General features: G+C 37.7%; 1 protein-coding gene across 4 annotated transcripts in view; it reads right to left on the reverse strand.

Moving 5' to 3' along the window:
* Nucleotides 1–23,960, reverse strand: part of LOC127866837 (uncharacterized) — a 219,225-nt gene that overhangs the window by 35,379 nt on the left and 159,886 nt on the right. For 2 of the 4 annotated variants that reach the window (XM_052407667.1, XM_052407669.1), the window contains 6 exons: nt 22,998–23,130; nt 22,284–22,387; nt 9,194–9,395; nt 8,520–8,579; nt 8,252–8,326; nt 7,923–8,050 (listed from right to left, as the gene is read on the reverse strand). In XM_052407667.1, the coding sequence (XP_052263627.1) occupies nt 7,923–8,050; nt 8,252–8,326; nt 8,520–8,579; nt 9,194–9,395; nt 22,284–22,387; nt 22,998–23,130 (702 nt within the window). The remainder of the gene's footprint in view (nt 1–7,922; nt 8,051–8,251; nt 8,327–8,519; nt 8,580–9,193; nt 9,396–22,283; nt 22,388–22,997; nt 23,131–23,960) is intronic. The other 2 variants (XM_052407668.1, XM_052407666.1) reach the window with 2 other exon arrangements.

Genomic DNA, 23,960 nt, shown 5'->3' on the forward strand with positions numbered 1-23,960 from the left:
GTTACCATCCTCAGACGCGTGATGGCTCTGTCAAGCACAATGCTTGCTGAGTATTTGTCAGGCGGCCTAAGGGTTTTCACGGGTCTGGTAAAAGTATGTTGACGGGAAGCCAAATTGTCAGTCCGGAGATTCCACTGACCCACAACAAACTTCTCAGTAGGTGCCAGGGGTTCCCCAGCATCTACGGCCCCCCTCAAGAGGCCCTCCTTAGCCTCCGTCGGCCTGCTCGTTCCCACTGATGTTGACATGTGCTGGACACCATACTAATGTGACCTTTAAAGATTTATCTAGGCACTGTTGATGAAGTTTCAAAATGTTAGTTAAAATATCAGGCCTAGATCTGCTATTTCTGTTTTTTATAGACTCAAGAGAAGACATTGAGTCTGAGAGAATAGCAGTTTTAGTAGGTTTATTGTCCATATCCAGCACAAAGAGTATTTTATAGCCAAAAGTTCTGCTGTAAATATAGAAAGATTGTTGCTGAGCTGGTTTGTTTTAGTAATATTTTTTGAAGGTATTACGAAAGAGTTGGCTACCAAACCAGAGTTAGGGCATTTGGAGCCGTCTGTATAGATTTTTAGATGCTCAGCATACTTATTATCTATAAGACAGAGAGTTTCTGACTTGATGAGGTGTGGCAAGTCAGTTTTCGTTACTTTATTAGAGAGTGATAGGTCGACATCAATGGGTCCAAGCGTTCAGGTGGGGGTTTTGGAGGGCCTCAGGTCTGCTACAGGTACCTTGTTGAGGCCGGCACCCTCAATATGGGTCTTAATACTCGCACCGAATGGTAGGGCGATATGCTTACGCTTAAGTATTTTCGCCTTGATGAAGGTACCAGTCCCGACATGTTTGTTGACAGGGTTTGAACCATGCCGAGACTTAGCCCTGGCCCAGTAGTTAACGGACTGTTGATTACGGCGCAAATCTAGGGGTAGCATACCGGCCTTCTCTTCAAGCAGTGCAACTCAGGGCCCTCAGAGCTATCCTAAGCCCCTTATGTTGACGGCATAAACAATTTTTAGGGCGTTTGGCTTTGCACATGCATAGATCTGGGCTTCATAATCTAGCTTCGGACGTAAAAGGGACTTGTAGAGAGTTAAGAGGCTATTTTTATCTGATCCGAAACCTGTGCCTCTTAACATTCTCATTAAATTTAATTTAGGTCCCTTTTGCACCTTTTTGCCAAATATTTGAAGTGGTGAGTGAAAGTTAACTGTTTGTCTAGGTACATACCTAGAAATGTCACCACTTTTTCAAAGATAATTTTGGTGCCGCCTATATTTAAGTCCAAAGAGTGCTGAAATTGGTCGCCAAATAGTACTCCTACTGTTTAAGTTGGAGAAATTTTGAATCCCCATTCAATTGCCCATTTCCATATGGAGTCTAAGCCTGATTGAGCCCTCTTTTGCAGGCATGACATATTAAGTGCCAGAATCATCGGCGAACTGGGAGATAACCATTCCTGAGTCTTTTACTGCATCAGGTAGGCCGTTTACGATGAGGGAGAACAGAGTCAGGGATAATACAGACCCCTGGGGGGTTTCCGCGGTCAGTTATGGCAACCTCTGATAGCTCCCCATCGACCCTGACCTGGATTTTACTACCCTCTAGGAAGGCTCTGAGGTAGTGAAAACAGTATCCAGTGATTCCATAGTCAGCTAGCTTTTTTAATATGCCAAAGGTCCATGTTAAATCAAAGGCGGCCTGAAGGTCCAAAAAATTGCTAGTACTGGTTGCCCTTGATTTTTAGCAGAAAGAATGTCATGTTGTAGTCTAGCTAGCTGATCAAGAGTGGAACGCCCCTTCCTAAAGCCAGACTGGAAGGGGTTTAGTATGTTTTTAGATTCCAATAAGTGTTCTAATCTATTTTTGACCATTATTTCTAGTAATTTACCTGCTGATATGTTAAGCTTATTGGACGATATGAGTTTGGATCGTTTTTGTCCTTACCGGGTTTGGGAATTGGAATCACTGTGGCCTTCTTCCACTCGGGTGGTACCGTGCCTGTTCTATATACCTGATTGAAGAGGTTAAGCCATATTTTTAGAGTTATGGTTGGCATATTTTTAAACATTAAATATGCTATTTTATCAGGCCCCGTGGCAGTGTTGCTCCTGGTGTTAATGGCTCTTAATAATTCTGTTAAGGTAAATTGAGAGGCGTGCTGTTGTCCCCAGGCTCATATAAAATGTTTTGGTGCTCCATCTCAAACCGCTTTTGAAAATTCAAAGTTTCAAGGGGATGGTTTGAGTCACTGGAGACAGATTGGAAATGTTGTACCAAAAATTGAGCCTTTTCCCTTGGGGTAGTGGCAATTTCCCCTTTGTATTTAAGTAGCGGTACAGGGGTGAATGATTTTCCTTGAATTCTGTGAACTTTTTGCCAAAAATCCCTAGTATTTTACTTATTTATAATTGCTGAATCACAGAATTCTTTCCAATTTTGAGATTCTGCGTCCAAAATGACCCGCTTTGCCTGATTTTCAAGGGACCTATAATTAAGAAGATTATGCTCAGCGGGGTTCTTTTAAAGAATTTTTTATGCTTTTTTATGGTCCTGTACCGCCTTGGAGCACGCCTCATTCTACCACGGGACCCTTTTTCTAGCCTCTTAACCTTGCCGGAGGAGACCAGTATGCTACATTCCGCTATGGACAGTATCTTATTTGATAAGGTGTTGCAAAACTCATTGGAGTCCTGAGAGTGAACAAATGCAAGGGAGAGAACTGAACAGAGGTCCCTAAACTGAGCCCAGTTAGCTTTTTCAAGTAAAAATGTTTGCTCCCCTGAGCATTGGGCATCAGTTCCCTGTGCAATATAGTTGAGCAGGGTAACCTGTTGTTGGAGGTGATCAGATCCCATTGCATCTTTAACGGTTGCCGATGCAGACGCACTGGCTATCCTGGCATTAACAGCAGTAAGGTCAATGTGAGAGTTTCACCGAGTGGGGTTAAGTCTGGTTGGAGAACCGTCATTGAGAAGTATAAGGTCTTGCTCGTCCAACAATTCTATAACCGCCCGACCTTCTGCATCTGAATTGTTGGAACCCCAAGCAGGGTGATGTGCATTAAAGTCCCCTGTGAATATTCCATCATAGGGTCCTTTAATGGTCCTTAATTCCTTAATGAGGCAGTTTCAAGATCACATCCTCTTGAGTAAATATTGACCAAAATAAGGGGCCAGTTCATATCAATAACCAATTTAATTGCTAATGCCTCAATAGCAGTGCTACCATCGGGTTTAAATTGGTTGTTCACTCCCAGGTGTTCGTAATTAATGGAATTTTTAATATAGATGGCAAGGCCACCAACAATATGTTGGTTTAAAATACCAAAATTTTTTAATTCACAGTTAAAGCCAGGTATTTGCTTTCCTGTATTGTTGGAAAATTTAGTTTCCTGTAGGCACAAAATATGAACATTAGGGTTACTATCAAGAAAATATTTTAACTCTATATGTTTGTTGGTGGTAAAACCACCAACATTAAAAGAAATCATTTGAAGATTACTGTCCGTATTGGAAAGAAATTATCTTACGCTTAATCTGATTCAATTTGTTATGAGGAGATTTAAGTCCTAATTTATGACTGGCACAGGCCCCTTTGAGTTTCTTTTTAACTGAGGGTGGACCGCTAGCATGGGGGGCATCCTGGGTCTGCTATTATTGGAGGGTCCCCAGTTCCAGAATGGATTTTATTTGTTAGGGATTTGTCAGGGGGGATGACCTTTGTTAGAGATTCTCTGCAATTTTTTAACCGAGAATCTATTCTATTGTAAATGTAGGTGATAACCCCGACACCCAGTTGGCCTATTTCGGTCCTTTATTATCTCAGCTATCAGATCTGTCAGCTCGCTGAGATGTATGTTTCTATATGTGTGACCTGTTGCTGGCAGATCCTTAATTTTTGAATAAATGATTCCCCTGCAAACGAGTTACGTCTGCTGGTGTAAAAGGCAGGGGAGCTCATTGGAGATGTCTGGGTGATGACCATTCTGGGACGGTTAGGGGGGACACTAACTCAGGGCTCCTCCTCTATTTCACAGACACCAGAGATTGTGAGATTCTCCAATACTGGAGTGCACCAACACCAGAGAGTCGTTCCCCGTCACATTAAACATAGAGTTGTCCGAAAGTGTAGTGCCACTACAAGTTGTGTCACTAGCACCGTCAGACAACGGGGAGGACAGGGAGGACCCCCTGGTAGCCACAGGAGGGCGCCTCTGAATAGGTGAATCCCCCTGGATAGGCGATATAGGGGAGTGGTGCCTATTTCTGGTGTGTGGTTGGAGACCGGTTCCACAGGTGTAACCTTAGGGGGCGTTTCCCTATTCATGGGTTGAGGGGGGGACTCTTATCCACTAACCCCTCAACTATAGGACATATCCTCCCGGTTTGGGGCAAGATACTACCAGATGAGGCATGTTTAGGTGATGATGCGGAACCGCTTGTGATGGTGGTGTTTCGGGTGCCCTCGCTGTGGCTCACAGTGTAAGGTGCGAGTAGCCTGCTCTCCCCCTTGGACCAGGTGACCCCATAGAAACTAGCATAAGTGGCTATATGGACAGCCCTCTTATAGGAGGGGCACCCCTGGTAGGATGCAGAGTGCTGGCTGCCACAGTTGGCGCACCAACGAGTTTTGTTGGTGTGCCTTCTTTGGCAGTTTGAACCAGCGCAGCGGCAACATGAAGTAACATTTGGACATTTACCCCTGCTGGCTATGTGACCAAAGCCCTGGCAATTAAAGCAGGACGAATGTCAAGGACAATACTAGTGCCCTTAACAAGAATTTAATTAGGGACTGGAACAGAGGTGAGGATAGATATTTTGACCAGTCTCGGAAAGCCAGGTTGTGCGGGACGATAGGGCTCAACCCTTTCCAAGTTTGTGATAGAGAGATCAGAGTGAGGGATCGCAGGGTTGAACGCAAGACATTTTTTAAGTTCGGTTAAGTCCTGTCTTTCCGGGATCCCTGCTATGAGACCGGTAACTGACCTCATGTTTGACGAAGATAAGGCCCAGACCGCGACATTGCCAAGATGGAAAGACCCCCTTGAGAGAAGGGTGGCAAACGCTTAAGCGGACTTGAGCTGCAAGAGCTTGCAGCCAGACGCCAAGGGCACAGTCCGCTCAACAAGTCGGGGGAGCTCCTTTGCCAAACACGAGGCCAGTTGAAGGATAGAGAAAAGCGACATGACGGGGCCTACACTTCCGACTGACTGGAGGAGGCACCTAAAGGGCATGGTGTTGTGGGTGAGATGGTGGGTATCCAGCCCTGAAAGTGCCTCCCCCAGTAAAGGGGTCAGGTTCTTGCTCTGTCCCTTGGATGATTTATTTTGGGTAGATGACATTTTAGAGATGATTGAATAATATAGTTGAGCATAGAAAGAGATGTTATTATTGTCTACTGTTGAAGTGGTAAGTCCTATATAAAGCAAGTCAGTTTAAATATAAGCTGAGTGTTAAATATCCCAGTAAGTATCATCAAAGTAAAGCATTGAAAAATAGCACCGCACCGGTAAACAACCCAATATAGTGTGTATATGTATATAATGAAGAAGAATTAATTCATTTGGTAATTTTAACTGTTAGATTGACAAATAGCCAAAGAAAAATTTCCGAATACCAAATGACGTCCGAAATACTACAAGTTTTAGAAAATAACGAAAAAAAAGGCAACAATGGACAGGCAAGGGACAATATAGCAGTAGTAGTTGAGAACTGGTTGAATGGCTGATACTTCTTTTCCTTTTATTTCTATATTTCTCCATACAGAAGCTTAACAACTTTGTTAACAATATAATCTCTACTGTCATGGCGTCCGGAAACGATGCTCAATGAATAAAAACAGCGGACACCATGCTCAATGTTTAAAACGCACTAAGTGACACCGTGACCTAGTTTTTGACCTGGCATGGCCAATGTTCGAACTTGACCTACACATCATCTAGATACAACTTCTGACCAAGTGTGTTGAAGATCGGATGAAAACTACTTGAATTAGAGAGCGGACACCATGCTCAATGTTTTAAAGGTACTATGTGACCCTGTGACCTAGTTTTTGGCCTGCCATGACCCATGTTCGAACTTGGCCTAGACAAATATATCATATAGATACAACTTCTGACCAAGTTTGGTGAAGCTCGAATGAAAACTACTTGAACTAGAGCTTTGTCACAGACGTGACATATACCCCCACATGCAGCATTGACACAGACTATTTTGCATGCTGTCCAAAGATTGTGAACAAACGTATAGAGTAATTTTAAAATCTCACAATCAATGACATAATAATGGCCCGGACAAGATCATTTATGGCCATTTTTGAACTTTGAACTCAAAGTGTGACCTTGACCTTGGAGATATCGACGTAATTCTTTTGCATGACACACCGTCCAATAATTGTGAACAAATATACAGAGTAATTTTAAAATCTCACAATGAATGACATAGTTATGGCCAGGACAAGATCATTTATGGCCATTTTTGACCTTTGAACTAAAAGTGAGACCTTGATGTTGCAGATATCGACGTAATTCTTTAGTATGACACACCTTGCAATGATGGTGAACAAATGTGCCAAATGATTTTAAAATCTCACAATGAACAACATAGTTATGGCTCGGACAAGCTCATTTATGGCCATTTTTAAACTTTGAACTCAAAGTGTGACCTTGACCTTGGAGATATTGACGTAATTCTTTCGCATGACACACTGTCCAATGATAGTGAGCAAATGTGCCAAATGATTTTAAAATCTCACAATGAACTACATAATTTTGGCCCGGAAAAGCTCATTTATGACCATTTTTGAACTTTGAACTCTAAGTGGGACCTTAACCTTGGAGATATCCACGTACTTCTTTCGCGCGACACACCGTCCAATGATGGTTAACAAATGTGCCGAATGATTTTAAAGTCTAACTATGAAAGACATAGTTATGGCCTGGACAAGCACCTTTATTGCAATTTTTGACCTTTGAACTCAAAGTGTGACCTTGATCTTGGAGATATCAACGTAATTTTTTCGCGTGACACACCGTCCCATGATGGTGAACAAATGTGCCAAATAATTTTAAAGTCTCACAATAAACAACAAAGTTATGGCCCAGACAAGCATTTGACATTTGAACTCAAAGTTTGACCTTGACCTTGGAGATATCGACATAATGCTATCGCAAAGTAACCCCGTGACCTAGTTTTTGACCCGGCATGACCAATGACAGACCGACAGACAGACAGACCGACAGACAGACAGACCGACAGACAGACAAAGTGACTCCTATATAGCCCCCATTACTAGTAATGGGGGTATAATTAGAGAGCGGACACCATGCTCAATGTTTAAAACGCACTAAGTGACCCCGTGACTTAGTTTTTGACCCGGTATGACCCATATTCGAACTTGACCTAGACATCATCTGATACAACATCTGACCAAGTTTGGTGAAGATCGGATGAAAACAACTTGAATTAAAGAGCGGACACTTAATACGGACCGACAGACCGACCGACAGACAAGCTCACCCCTACATACCCCCCTAAACTTCGTCTGTGGGGGTATAAAAAACAAGCGTATGGTTATTGTTTTATATCCATTTCAATTTTCCTTGTTGATATCTATACACCCATGAAGTTTCGTGTGGAAATCTAGTAGCGTATCGGAGATATAGCCCTTAAAAATTACGTCATACAAAAAAGGGTAATAACTCTTACTTAAGAACGTGTATGGTTATGGTTTTTCAGCATGCCAAATTTCTCATATATCCTCATTGATATATATACACCATTGATTCATGTTGATATATAATATAGTTTCTGAGATATACCCCTTACAATATTTTGTGACAGACGGACAACGCCAATTCTACATCCCCCCGCTTAATGAAAAAGTTTGGTCTTTAAATAAACGTTATATCCTACGTTGTCGGTTAACCAGCCATCTTCCTTTAGCGATCGTATGTCGGTATCTGTGACAGTTGAACCGTACACCTTCGCAACTAGGACGTCATAATCTTGTGGCAAATTCCATAACTTGTAAATTGATTCAACTGTAATTAAGTAAAACAGATATGCAATGGTTTCTATGGGAAGCCTTCACCTCAGTTGAAATGAAAAGTACAAATAAAAAAATTATCATAAAAGATTGCGGAAAATTGTCAAAATATTTAAATATTGCAAAATGACAGGTCATCATTTAAATTCACATGGTAAGAAATATAAATTCTACTTCATGAAAACCACAGACATACTTTCACTAGAAGGTGTATTTGTTGTAATGGTTGTTGAAGCGGTCTCTTCAATATTGTCCTCGCAGATTATGTGATCTGAAATAATACATATTAATAAATATAAAGAAAACTGAATTTAAAAAAACAAATTATTAAGCAGCCTCACAACTATACTTCTGTACATGATATTCTTGTGCGGCCTTTGTCTATGTCATCGTTTAAGGTACATGATATTTTTTAGATATTGATACTTACGTTTCCTCAACATTGAATATTGAGAAATAAATACCTTCCACAATAACTGTGTCTTTTGATATCTCTGAGGCAACTCCGCTATGAGCGTCTTCATCTGAAAAAATCGCAAGATTACCTGTTTGGAAATTGCTATCTGGTAAAAATAATAATAGGTATCTCTGTTGTTATGCTGCACATTTTGTGTAACCACAATAGTGACAGCTTAATCAGTAAAATTCTATGCAAGTTTAATTATGTTTTTTAAATGTTGATTCTTATTTAATTATTTATATGTGTTTATTTTATACCAATATATGATATACAGGATAAAAAATATAATGATTTATATATTTTATCAAAATCTATTAATGAATAAAAATATAATAATTATATTTTTATTCATTAATAGATTTTGATAAAATATATAAATCATTATATTTTTTATCCTGTATATCATATATTGGTATAAACACATATAAATAAATTCATACGAACGCTGGTTAGAAATTTTACATTTTATTTTGGCTTAAAGGAACAGTTGGATAGGTTTAATAATTTTCCAGTTACAAGCGAAACAAACAACCACGGTAAAATGGGTGGATGTTCTGACAGTCCGAAGAGAGAAGCTGTATATGCCCCTCCCAAAAGTGATGGACATAACTAAAACTAAGATCCTTTGTCTATTTTCTACACAAAAATGCACTATTTTGTTTAATCTATTACAGATACCTTTTTCCACAGTATCTGGTATTGTCTTTGATCTTTGAGATGCACAACTATGGTTTGGTTGTTCTGGTCTCCCCTCCCTGTACATTTGCGAGTCACAGCCAGGTGTTGGGTGGTTTGATATGCTCTCCAAGGACCTTTGAGAATTACAGCTAGGCATCGGTTGGTGTGGACTTGCTTGCTTCCTTCTCTTCTTGTTCATGCACTACAAAAGGAAGGTACTAAAGACTATACACAATGCAAGGACTGATTACCGTATTCAAATACAGTCACCATTTGAAACTTCTACAATAAGTGACCCTAAAATCTGTGCCTAAAACAGTGGTAAAGCACACCCCTCATGAATTAAATAGCAATTTTGTTGCTGAATTTCATATGCATAAATGTTTAGTAAAATTAATCTTTATCTGGATACACATCCATTTTGTTTGTGCACAATAAGGTGTTCTTTTCAAGACTTCAAGACAGCGCATACACAGTTGAAATCAAGAAAACACTTATATATTGAGAGCCATAAGCCATGAAGACCCTAGCACGCTAACAGCCTAACTCTGGTTCAAAGTATACCAATTGTCAAAGACTTGACATTGTGACCATATGTTTTTCCTCATTAGTCCCATTTTCAAACATCGCCTAGAAATTGTTCAAATGATATGCATGTATCATCAAGACTGAGTCATTAAATGACTTTTCGAGTGGTTAAAAGGCTTTTCAAAGATGTGACCTCATGACCTAGTTTTTGAACATGCATGACCCTGATTTGAACTTAGGTAGATTTTGTCAAGATAAACCTTTTTGGTCAGTTTCATCAAGACTCAATCATAAATATGACTTCTAAAAGGCAACAAGAGTTTTCGCTCATGTGACCAAGAAAGTTTCATCAAGATTGAGTCATAAAATGTCATTTAGAAACCTTTTACATAGTTTCAAACTTGGCCTATATTTTGTCAAGATAAACATTTTGACAAAGTTTCATAAATAATTAACCAAAATGTGTCCACTTCAGTGTTAACAAGCCAAAACTAGAGCTTTGTCACAGACTTGATGAATACCCCCACATGCCGCATTGACACAGAATATTTTGCATGTTGTCTTCACAAAAAACAGCGGACACCATGCTCAATGTTTAAAACGCACTAATGACCCCGTGACCTAGCTTTTGACCCAGCATGACCCATCAACGAACTTGACCTACACATCATCAAGATACAATTTCTGACCAAGTGTGGTGAAGATCAGATGAAAACTACTTGACTTAGAGAGCGGACACCATGCTGAATGTGTAAAACGTACTTAGTGAACCCGTGACCTAGTCTTTTATCTGGCATGGCCCATGTTCGAACTTGGCCTTAAGATCATCTAGATGAAACTTCTGACCAAGTTTAGTGAAGATCGGATAAAAAGTACTTGAATTAGAGAGCCGACACCATGCTGAATGTTAAAAAACGCACGATGTAACCCCGTGACCTAGTTTTTGGCTCTGCATGACCCATGTTCAAATTTGGCGTAGAGATCATCTAGATAAAACTTCTGATCAAGTTTGGTGAAGATATTGGATGAAAACTACTTGAATTAGAGAATGGACAACCTGCTGAATGTTTAAAACGCACTAAGTCACCCTGTGACCTAGTTTTTGACCCGGCATGACCCATATTCAAACTTGACTTGGACATTATTTAGATATAACTTCTGACCAAGTTTGGTGAAGATCTGATGAAAACTACTTGAATTAGAGAGTGGACACCATGCTCAATGTTTAAAACGCACTAAGTGACCCCTTGACCTAGCTTTTGACCTGCAATGACCCATGTTCGAACTTAGCCTAGACATCATCTAGATACAACATCTGAACAAGTTTGGTGTAGATCGGATGAAAACAACTTAAATTAGAGAGCGGACACTTAATACGGACCGACAGACAGACTGACAGACAAGCTCACTCCTATATACCCCCCTAAACTTTGTTTGTGGGGGTATAATTAGAGAGCAGAAACTTAATACGGACCGACCGACTGACAGACAAGTTCACTCCTATATCCCCCCCCCTAAACCTTGTTTGTTGGGGTATCATAAACAAATAACATGGTTTTTCTATAACAGATAGAACTTGGTGACATAGTTTTCTTGTCAAACATCCTGACTAAGCTTCATCAAGATTGAGGCATAATTCTTGCTTCTAGAGTGGTAACACAGTTTTTGTACAAATGGACCTTGTTACCTAGTTTTTTACCCCACTTGAACACGGGGTGGAATCATTGCGACCATAACGCTCGCGTTATGTGCGTAAAATGTCGCAATGTAGCTTCCGCTGTGGTGGCAATTCCAAGAAATGGATGCAAACGGTGAGTACGATTTTGTTTTTTACGTTTCCCGAAGACATAAAGACCTTAATTTAAAAATCGAGGAATGCTATTCGATACGAATATTAATATTGTTTACTATTCTGAGAAAAGTCTTGAGAAAAATCCGATATCCTAACCTCAAGGACTTTACAAAGGTTGGTTCATGTGATGTTGACAATGAAAAAGTCGCATATTTTTACGATATTATTATATTTTTGTACAGAAAATCCTATTTTATATTCGTCTTTTTAATAACTATGCTCGGCTACAAAAAAATATCGTTACATCTGCTGAAAAGAAGGCGTTGTACCCCTTGTTTTGAAAATGTTGTGGTCGCGAGCACATGTTGTGGTCGCAATTTATTGTTGTGGTGCTGATGTGAAGTAACTTATATAAGAACAAACGTAAGGGCAGTAATGTAACATAAGATCAAAGGTTGGTAATATTTTGTTTAAAACAACTGAAACAATACAATTATGTTGCATGAAAACCTCGCTGTACGACCACTCATAGTAAACATTTTATTGCAGATGGGAATTTTCAAGGGAAAACGAAAGAAAGGATTGTTTCTATCCAGTATCAAACGGATTTCTTACAATTCAAAAGTCCGTGGAAAAACAACTTTAAACCGGACGTTAAATACCAGTACGCCTCTGAAAAAGGGTGGTGGAAAACGAGTATGTCCAAATAGCTATCGAAAAAGACATTCTTTTCTCCTGCATTGAAACGTAGTAGAATATTGTCACCAATCCCCAAAATAAGTGATATTATTTCAAAACCCATAAGGCATACAAGCAATTCATATAGTGTCAAAGCTAAAAAAGAATTAGCATTTAATTCACTTGAGCTATCAAATATTTCATTAATAAATGATTCCAGTGAAGAAACATATATATACAGTGATGGTGCCCAATTGTTTGAAACCGAAGCAAACATTAAAGAATCATCCTTTGAAACAAATGCTGTTAAGGATAGACCTTATAATGACGACATACACCAGCTTTTCGACGAGGTGTTAGACATCTTAAAAGAACACAATGTGAAAGCGGACTTTGTAACATTTCTGACGTTGGTAGCCCAAAATAGGTTTCCGATGGACAATGTTGCATTTATGTTGTTCCTAGATGTTGTGAAATGGTTTAACAGTAACGATACGCGTGCAATGCGTTACAGTGATACAAGCTTGAAATTTTTTTGGTTGGGCAAACAATTATTTTGAGGAAAGTTCATGCGTTTCATGGGCGGACCAAAAAATGAGACGCATTTTTTATGTGGAAACCAGCAGCTGTCTCCTGCAGATTCAAAAATTAATTTTGCGTGTCCATCTGAGAAGGTTTTATTGAACTACAATCCTGTGCACTGTGACCTATCAGGTGGTTTAGATCATGGTATTATAGACAGAATGATAACTCTTGTAGCCAACAATACGAATGAGTCTTTATCATACGTTATAATGTTTGATGGAAAAAAAATTAAACGTGGAACAGACATTGACTTAATCGGATTTGAATCCGAACCATTGGTGGAGAAAAAGTTAAAATTCGAAGCTGAAAAGAACGCTGTTGATGAGGTTGTTCAAAGAGCGCAGAGTATAATTAAGTGCTTGGAATCAGATTGTGATGTAGAATTAGAAACCAGAAATGAGCTAAACACTGGAATACATAAGTGTTTCCATTTATATTCTAATACCTTATTAGAATTGAAACAATTGAAAAAATCAAAAGAATTAGCTGTTCACAAGTATAAGGATAAAATAAAGAAAGATCCTAAATTAGCGAAAGCATTTGAATTCGCTATTGACTCATGCAGAACGTTTCTATACCAGATTGATAACTGTGTGTCTGGTCTTTTGAGTGTACAGTGGGAACTCTGCAAATCCGGATCTTATCTAAATGGCGCGTTCGATTTATTTGCTAAGAATAAAAATGAAGTGGTGCTTACTAAACAATCCAACGTAAAACTATTTGACGAATCGATCGACGAACAATCAGAAGATTTGCCGACTCACACAGTCAAACAAAGGACTGACAAGTGGTTTGATGCTAGAAGTAAAATGAAAGTCACGGGCAGCAGTATTTATACAGCAATAGGGCTTGATGGGTTAAAACGTTTGCACGGACACTTTGACAATGTATTTTCTAACGTTCCTAATCAACCGTTTAGCGAACAGCAAGAAAATGCCATGAGACACGGTACGGAATCCGAAAAACACGAAATTGCAACACTAAGTAGTATTGTATTACCCTTTTTGTTTCCGAATTTGATTTATTTTGAAGAAGGATATTATGTAGAAAACAATGTCATGGTGTCCCCAGACGGCTGCTTAAGAGATGCAGCTTCAATGACAGCCGTATACGCATTTGAAGGTAAAGCACCTTTTGGTTCAATATGGTGTCGTCAACATTACAAAGTACCCGAGCGATACATGACACAGACAATTTTTGAACAGAAAGTTTTGAGTGCGGAAAATGGGACATTATACCTTTGTTGGACCCCTGAAAGCACGACTGTGTTCAGAGTACCCGTAAATAGATCGCTTCATTCGAAATGCATGGATATCATTGACAGCATATATATGAAAAGCGTGCCCAAACGACCTACCCGAATCCCAAAAGAAATTAAAAGTTTGAGGCAAGAAATTAAGGAACACGTCGAACATTGTGAATTTCTAGGCGAATTTCCATCGGTAAAGGCTTGTGAAATAAACAGAGATTATTTAGCAGAACCGTTTTCATACCATGACCTAATGCGAGCGCTAATGAAAGGAAAACAATTGATGAAAGAAGTGTATAACTTGAAACGACATTTTGCGTCACAGGTGGTCGTGTATTTACTAGCAGATTTGGATCGGCTGTGGAAGCCAGAACTACCGCATGCAGTTCCTATTATGTATTGCTACCGAGGACCTAGTATGACAATGGAAATCGCTCGAAATCTCCTAGAACACGTTGTGAAAGCATGTACAAACAAAGGATTGCATATAGCAGCAGTGTCATCAGATGGCGAGTTCGTACAGTTAATGGTAAAGGACAAAAAGGGCCAACCCCTTACATTGCACCAGCTAAGTAAAAATGTATGGAACGACGTCTCCAAGATGAAAAAACAGGAACTTATAAACCGTTTGAAAGCACTTAACAAAACACACACGTTTTAAAAGACGAAAACAACAAGCTATTTGTTGTAAGTTCTAACCATAGTGGTCTGAAAAATATGTTCAAATATGAAAGGGTAAAGAATATTCGGAAAACACCCTCTTCTATTGATTTGGATAGCAATAAATTAAGATGCTCGCAACAACAAGAATCAGAAAATCTAAATGATGGTCATACTAGCCTTAACATGGATGACACTCAACTTTACGACTTTGAAGAACTATTGGAAGAACAAGTAACAGCATGTGCAGGTTTCCCACGTATGATTAACGAAGAAGAAGCCTCAGATATTTTAAAATTGTTTATCGAAAGGAAGAAAAGCAAATGGGAAAATAGCCAGCCACACGATATTATCAACCTTATTTCGAAGTCATTGAGTCGTTTACTCAAAGATGAACTACATGACATAGCTAAGTACCTCAATCTAAAATTAATAGGCACCACACTAGAACTCAAAGTAAAGTCTGTTACAAAGAGTCAATTACTGGAACAGCTGTCTGGTTTATTTTGTACAAACATTGCTGTTAAGCCACATAAAGCAAGTGTGAAGTCAACGCGACTTAAGTCACTTCAGGATTTGGCCTAAAATGTATTACAAAAACAGTATCCCAAATTGGTTTTGAATATAGCTTACGCCACGTATATTTGGCCTGGAAAAGTCGACCAGTGGAGAGCAAATGGACGGGTGTCGTCAAATATAACGGTCAAAGGGAGTGGCAATCAGCATCATCATTTTTCTCCTTACTATATTCCAGATTATGACGAAGACACTCAAGAATTTCGCGTATTCGGCTACGATAAAACACATCTGGGTACTAATTTGCGAAAGTGTATTTGTTTGAACAAGATTAATGGTATATCAAAAGAAGCATGGAAATCAGTATCTAAGCAACGTCCCAATATTCTGCATCCTACCTTGATAGAAGTATCTGAAGAGGGGAAAATTATGGACCAAATGAAAGAGAAGTTGGCTCGTACAATGCTGTCCGAAGATGTAGAAAATACAATGAATAATCTGGGATTCGAGCATGAAGCAGAATTTTGTAGAGTATTTAGAGAAGGTCTATTCCTTGCTGATGATAAACCGGGATTGCCTGCTTTTGAAAGGTGCAAAAAGAGACTTGCTTTGATCGAATGGTTAGACAGAGGGGTGGACTTCGGTGTATTCCCACCATTTGGCGGTAAAATTATGGGCTTTTCTCATATTTTATACGAAGGACTTCGCACCAGTCAAGAGGCAAAGATGTACTTATACGTCATTGCTAATGCCGGGACTTACTGCGTCAGAGCCCCAAACACTCTCTGCAGCGAATCGTTTTTTGGTAGCATGCAGGATATGGACCCCTGGGGCCAAGGAATTCTTAGCTCGGACGGGGTACGGAAGCACCTAATCGACTTCACCGTCATTACTTCAATGAAAATGGAAAACAATCGGTAACCTACTATAACAATCTTTAAAAATAAAGACGTTTGCTACAGTCATGATTTATTTAAAAATTATTGATTTACGACATAGCTTTACCAAAACATATTTCAAAGTTTTCAACATGTTTATGACTATTTGAAATTTCAATCTTTTTTGTTCACATATATGGATAACTTAACGTGAGAACATTTTTTTGAATTATGAATGCAGTTTTACAATTTGTTTGTTTTAGAAACATACACATTAAGACTAAGAAAGACACGGCCTACCCTGCTTCGAAGTTGGCTAGCGATTCACACGTTGCTACAGATCCACAATTATTTGGCAATTCACACGTAGCTACAGATCCACAAGTATATATCAATCCACACGTAGCTGCAGATTTGCAAGTACCTGGTGATCCACACGTAGCTACAGATCCACAAATACATATCAATCCACATGTAGCTTTAGATTCACAAGTACCTGGCGATCCACACGCAGCTACAAATTCACAAGTACTTTACGATCAACACGTAGCTACAGATCAACAAGTACCTTGCGATTTACACGTAGCTAGAGACCCACGTGATACTACTGTTGAAAAGCAGGAATGCCAGTGCAGAAGGAACCGATTTATACAGTGTATCTTTCCAAAGTAAGTTGAATCATCACATCTTCTTTTTCATTAAATTGTTAATGTAAGAAAAATAAAATATGCCGTGACAACACAATATGAGATTATAAACTTTTATTTGCCGACCGGTTTCTGAAAATTAAGGTTGAGTTGTAGAACCTTAATCCAAATATGCTCTTAATAGCATTAGTTTCAATAAACTGATAACGAATAATGACACGATATAACTTAATTTTCACAGGGATCACTTTTTCGATAAAAAGGACCGTGCGCGTGTGTACAAAGGAGAGAAGTTGTACAGGCCGAGCAGGGACGGATCCTTGAGGGGGGAACAGCCCATCCGAGTACAGTTCGGTTATAAAATCAATGAAGCAAAGATACTGCCTTCTAAACGTTTTGTTTTCAATGATGAGTAATGATATGTTTAGGTGCAACTGTTAAACATTGCATAGTCCCTATGTGTTAATTTTAAAAGAAATTTTTAAAAAGCATATTGAGGGTAAACAACTTACTTTAAAAACGTGTTTATTATTTCAAGCAAATGTATAGTTGCATTTCTACGCTCACGCGGGCCTCGTCGATCCTTTCATTATTACACTCTTATTTCCAAACTTGTTACATAACGTATAAACTACCTTTATTTCATGCGAAATGGAACATAGTTATACGCAGAATTAGATTTTATTAAATATACTTACATTAATATTTTGTGTCTTGTTCTTTGTTTTAAATTCATGACGCTTTTGGGAAGTGTTCTCTACAAATCTTGGGTTTTCCGCTCTTTTCGATATTTTTTTTTTTTCTCAAAATACAGGAACATGAAACATTGCTTTTGAAACCATTTTAAGTATGTAACTAGGGTCCAAAAAATTGTTTGTTATTCCACTTACCCGACCAGTCCTATTTTTTCGTACCGACACTTAATTTGTTTGGTCATTTGAAATCAAGTTTCCAGCGAACAATTCATTGTTTGTTTAAATTGATTATAGTTATCAAAATGATGACTGTGCCATCTTTACATTTTATAGAATAAATGTTGCAAACACATTTCAAGACCTTGCGAAGTGGGAAATAACTTGCACAGGTAAAGAAAGTCAAATGAAAAAGGTTTCGCCAACCTACCTTCCCTATTTTTTGGCAATGTTAGTGGAAACAAAAAAACCTAATACATGAGTGTGGTCAAATTTCAACCTTAAATTGCATTTTGATATGTGCATTTAAATTTATAAAGTGATAATTTAATCAAATATCAGAGGGAAAATAAGTAAAATTATTGAGCACACTAGCATATATGTTATACAGTTTAATCTAAAACATATTCTTGTATCACAATAGCATATAGTTTATGCAGTTTAAAGTAAACCAAAAACAAACAAATTGTCTGTAATTACATATAACATGTATACTGAAGCATACCAAAACATATATTAAACTATTACCGTAATTAAAACATACATACAATGTAGGCGTAACATACAAAAATCAAACAGCCCGGTGGCCTCATTTCAATCCCAACATACTCTTTGATAAAACTGTTACAACACATTGTAATTTTATTGTAATTGTAACTTTATACCAACTTCTATGATTGTTATAACACGATGCTAAGTTACGGTATGTTGCTCTTCTACAGAAAAACGCATTTGAATATTCAAACAGTATCATATGAAATTATTAAACGAATAAAATAAACAAACAAATATTGCAACACAAAAGGCTTTCAAACATAATGTTACGAGAACGTTAACTTGATCATAACTTCTGTTATTTCACAGACAGTTAAATGCACTTTTACACTAAGAAATGGTTTAATTTATGCAACAAAATAGTTTCATTGTTACGTGAACTTAAACAGAAAAAAACTACATGTACTTACATGTTTAAGAAAAAAAACAAAAAAACAACGTATTTATGGTTTGAGATTTAAAAGTTTAGTTTGTTAGTACATATTGCAAGTTGAATAAAATAAAAATAAAGCTTGAATGTTTTTACACAGTTGTACAAGCACACTGACAACGGTGTTTAAAATTAAGTAAATCCAAAATATGTTGGATAACTTTTACTCGAATGGAATTTACTTTTTGAAATTGCCCATAATCTAATCTAATAAGAAATGTATGACTGTTAAAATACCATAAAACAAAAAAATCTACATTATTTAAACGATATAACATAGTTCCTTTGTTAAAAGAAATTAAAGTGGCATGGTCCTATTATTGGCGAGACAATTGTGGTTTGTTTAAACTGTTTAATCATATATTCTGTGACTGTTCTGCCGCCAGAAAAAAACATTTACGAAACTGATGTATTGACTTGCAAATCCATGTCTTTTTTGTGGACAGTTTTCATGTGCCTTCCGTGGCTCGATTGCCATTCAAAATCTTTGCCACAGAGCTCACAAACGAATTTGTGATTGGTGTGTTTCGCCCTCATATGATTAGATAAAGTTCCTTTGGGCCGGAATTTCTTGTCGCACTTTTCACACACTATTTCTGGTTTTTGTCTGCCACACACAGCCAAGTGTCTTTCAATACTTCGTTTGTATGCATATTGCTTGCAACAATTTTCACACTTGTATTTGTTTCCGTTGCCATGAGACTGGCTCATATGTTCATTTATGTCTCGCCTGCAAGCGAATTGTTTGTTGCATACCAAACACTTATGCGGCCTTTTGTTCAAGTGAACGACGCGTTGATGTCTTTTCATGTTAAAAACTGTGCTAAACTTTTTACCGCAAAGAAGACAAAGCGAGTTTCGAGTTGATTGTTCGTGGATATTTTTTATATGGAACAAGACTATGGCTTTTGAACTAAAAGATTTTCCACAAAAGTTGCAGAAGAACTTTTGGCGTTTGTTTGATGTCGGCATAACCACGTTGCGACCTGAAACATACCAAATCGTTATTAGTATATAACGGGACAGTTTAGCAAGAAAATATTGAATCAGGAAGAGACAGCCTATAAATATATCGCCCTTGATTAACAACCAATGTGACATACCAGTTTTTTTTAAGTACCTTCAGTGCATTACAGGTATCGCTGGGTCCAGTTTTGGTGAAATGTTTAATTTCTATGTATGCACACCAAATTTCATAAGAGAAACCGGGTTATACTTAATGATGCACCGCATTATAAAGTTTTGCGGAAGGACGGACAGACATACGTACGGACTGAGGGCAAACATATTTGCATTTGAGAACTCTAGACTCGGGCCATGGAACTGTTCTACGTATATAAAAACGAATTTTAATACATTTCTAAACATGGAAATGTAATATTATTAACATCATAATCACGTAAACAAACAAATCGACATAAGTAATCTATATTTTCTTCATGCACATTTATCAAGTGAAGAACCTACTACGTATTTATCATGTATTTTTAATTCCGATAATAACGTTAGTAGCAAAGTAAAACTGTGCCGTGTTAAAAAAGATCTGGCAATGAGGTTTATTCATCTTCACCTGGTATAACAAAATGGAGATGTAAACTTTAAAAGCCTCGTTTGTCTTCTGAAAATCTATCGTTTGTCTTCTGAAAATCTATCACATTGAGCCTACATAAAATACAACAGTGTACACAATGGCGCATTTTGTTAATAAGGTACATAATTCTGTTATCAAGCGCGTTTCAAATATTGCAATGTTTATACTGTTATTCGACTTCACATAGAGATCAGCACAGAAATTCAAAACAATATTAAATGATGAATATATAGACAGCAATTTAAGGGATTTGGTTATTGGCTTTCTATATTTAACAATAAAATGCAGAGTGATTCCTCAAGTAACCAGCACCAGATTTCGAACATGAGCCAGTCTGGATAAAATGTAGATTGAGTAACAATCAGACGGACGGACGGACAAGGACGGACGGACAGACAGAGGGACAGCCAGAGGGACAGACAGGCATACACAGAGAAAGACAGACGGACAGACAGACAGACAGACACAGAGACAGACAGACAAAGAGACAGACATGCAGACTCAATTATCCTTCTGTTTACTTCACATCAGCACCACAACAATAAATTGCAACCACAACATGTGCTCGCAACCACAACATTTTCAAAACAACGAGTACAACGCCTTCTTTTCAGCAGATGTAACGATATTTTTTTGTAGCCGAGCATAGTTATTAAAAAGACGAATATAAAATAGGATTTTCTGTACAAAAATATAATAATATCGTAAAAATATGCGACTTTTTCATTGTCAACATCACATGAACCAACCTTTGTAAAGTCCTTGAGGTTAGGATATCGGATTTTTCTCAAGACTTTTCTCAGAATAGTAAACAATATTAACATTCGTATCGAATAGCATTCCTCAATTTTTAAATTAAGGTCTTTATGTCTTCGGGAAACGTAAAAAACAAAATCGTACTCACCGTTTGCATCCATTTCTTGGAATTGCCACCACGACGGAAGCTGCATTGCGACATTTTACGCACATAACACGAGCGTATGGTCGCAATGATTCCACCCCGTGTTGAACAAATTTCAAACATGGCTAAGTCCTAGCCTAAGACATTGTAAAGACAAACATTCTGAATTTAGACTGAGAAAAAAATCTGGCCTAGAGTGATCACAAAATAAATGTTGATGGTGAACACCGTACGATACACAATGATGGATGACAGACATAGGTGACCACAATGGCTTATCTTAAGGGCATTGTGCTCAGATAAGCTCAAATGGCTTTAAGATGCAATTTCAATACTCTAAGGGCCACAAGACTTTAAGAGATTTAAAGCTGCTGCCGTAAGAAATCTGTTTCAGTTTTGGTTTCATTGATGATTGAGAACAACTGTGGCAAGTTTCATGGCTCTGGCTCATGTGTTAATGAAGCTCATTGGGTCATTTATCGACCTGAAATGGCTTGAAGTCACTCGGGGGTGACTAGAAGCCTATTCTTGGCACCCTGGGGTGACTTCAAGCCGATTCATGTCACCCTGGGCTCACTTCAAGCCAACCGGGTGACTAAATACGGCTCGAAGTCACCCCAGGGTGACAAAAATCTGCTTGAAGTCACCCGAGGGTGATAAGAATCGGCTTCTAGTCACCCCTGGGTGACTTCGAGCCATTTCAGGTCGGCAATGACCCAATTATGTGTTATCTGAATGCTTTGGAAGGTGCCTTTGGTGACAAACACATGACAGACGAACAAAATGTCACTATTTCTTTGTATAACTAACAATTACATATAGTGTAAAATAAAACTAATGAAATATGATAAATTAACTCTTACATGAAACAATAGTTAAACAAATATATCATAAACCAAGGTGCATCAATTAACTGAAATTCTTGACTTTATGAACGACAAGCATTTGAATGTAATCGGTACAACCAATTTACAAGGTTTATGTCGAAAAGAAACATGAAAACATGATGGCTGATTTGTGCGTTATCGTTCTGGCAGTAATCTTGTCTTCAGGTCTTTGGTCAAATAGACTTTTTAGGTAAATTCCTCCAAATAATTGTCAGCAAGTAAACAAGCATTGTATTTAAACATTCAAATTCAAGCAAAAGATAGATATTAAAAAAAAAATACTTTTGGGCTTACTAATCCGTTTTCTGTTGCTTTTCTTTTTTGGCGGTCTTGCATCTCAGTTACTGGAATAATCTCAGGCATTGGTGGATCTTTATCGAATGTTCCTACAAAAGATGAAAATGCATAACACTACACTGTACACAGTACTTATCGAAATGGTTACATATTTTCATTTATAAAACTCTTGACCCTTACCTCACACAACTAAAATAAGACACTGTATCGTGTGAACACCATTATTTATCCAGCTTTATTGTTATCATAAGGGTACCATTTAAGTATGAGGTGTTTAACTTTTAAAGATGTTTATAGATCCAAGTTATGCAAAAATTAAATATGTAACACTATTTTTGGAATACTCTTTTGAATGAAATGTAATATAGAATCAAATTTAATGCAGATCAACGTTTAAAAAATCTGGAGTCACCACTGGTGTGCGCCTTTGTAAATTGTGCATGTATTAACGGTGGTTACTTTATCATATATTGTACATTAAAGACGGTTAGAAAGACATATTGTAGTACTCGCATGCCTTTCTACCTGATAGGGCAAGTAAACTATATTTGTACATGTCTCAATATTTATAAGTCTCAGGCCAAAATCAGATGCATTTAAAAGACTTCTGCATAGAACATCATTACTTTATTACTTACTTTAGTCTTGTAAAATTCATATTGTTGGATTGCTCATTGTCATACAAACATTTTCACTTACCTATCAAACGCAGCGCCTCCCTAATCGTAATTCGTTCCTTTGGAGAAAAGGCCAACATCTTCAGTAATAATTCCATCATTGGTGGTGAACATTCCTTTGGCAGGAGAGTCGTCAAAAAATCATCCTTTGCGATCTAAAAGAAAATTGAAATACGTTGTTACAAACTAATCACACGCGTATAAAATGTAAAATTGCGCCATTTTACTTTATGGACCTAATCGGCACACTTTGTAACTCTATATTTGATTACAAGAATAATAGTCAATTCGACACATCACTTTGAATTTCATTTTCAAAACGTACATTTCTAACAAGTCCATAAACTTCAGGAAATAAAAATAGATGGAAACAAGTTGTGTAGAGTAATATTGTTATCATATACATTGCTAGTTTCAAGTAAGTTTGAATGAAAAATGTTATCAACACATTTAATTTGGATCATTGTCATTGGCTTAAACAAGTGCCTACATGAGGTTAAGTTTCTGTAATTGGTCAGTTTATATGATCTTATATTAAATTTGACATTCAGAAGCAATCTATCATTACAACGAAACAAATAACACAACCAAAAAGTCCTGATCTCTAAAATATTTGTTAATTTTATAGCGCATCAAGACTATAATTAATGGTCGCATATTGACACAGACACAGGTTTTTGAAATGCAAGTTATATGCAGGTCTAACACAGACGTTGTCAACAAACAAATGTACACCAATATCACAAGCAAACACTGTTAGCATCTGTAAAGACCCAACTAATATAGTGCAATCCTCAAGTAACAATCTCTGTCTTACACTTAAAATTGTATAGCGTTTCACGGCTATAATTATAGGTCGCATTTTGACCCAGAAAGGTTCATCCTATGCAGTTATATACCAGTCAAGATGATTAAGGTTTAAACTCTTATTATTTGAATTGATCACTCGAAGGTGGTGACCTCTGCTTCAATCATTTGTTCATGT

This window comes from Dreissena polymorpha, chromosome 2 (assembly GCF_020536995.1).
Source record: "Dreissena polymorpha isolate Duluth1 chromosome 2, UMN_Dpol_1.0, whole genome shotgun sequence".
In the NCBI taxonomy this organism is placed as follows: Eukaryota; Metazoa; Mollusca; class Bivalvia; order Myida; family Dreissenidae; genus Dreissena; species Dreissena polymorpha.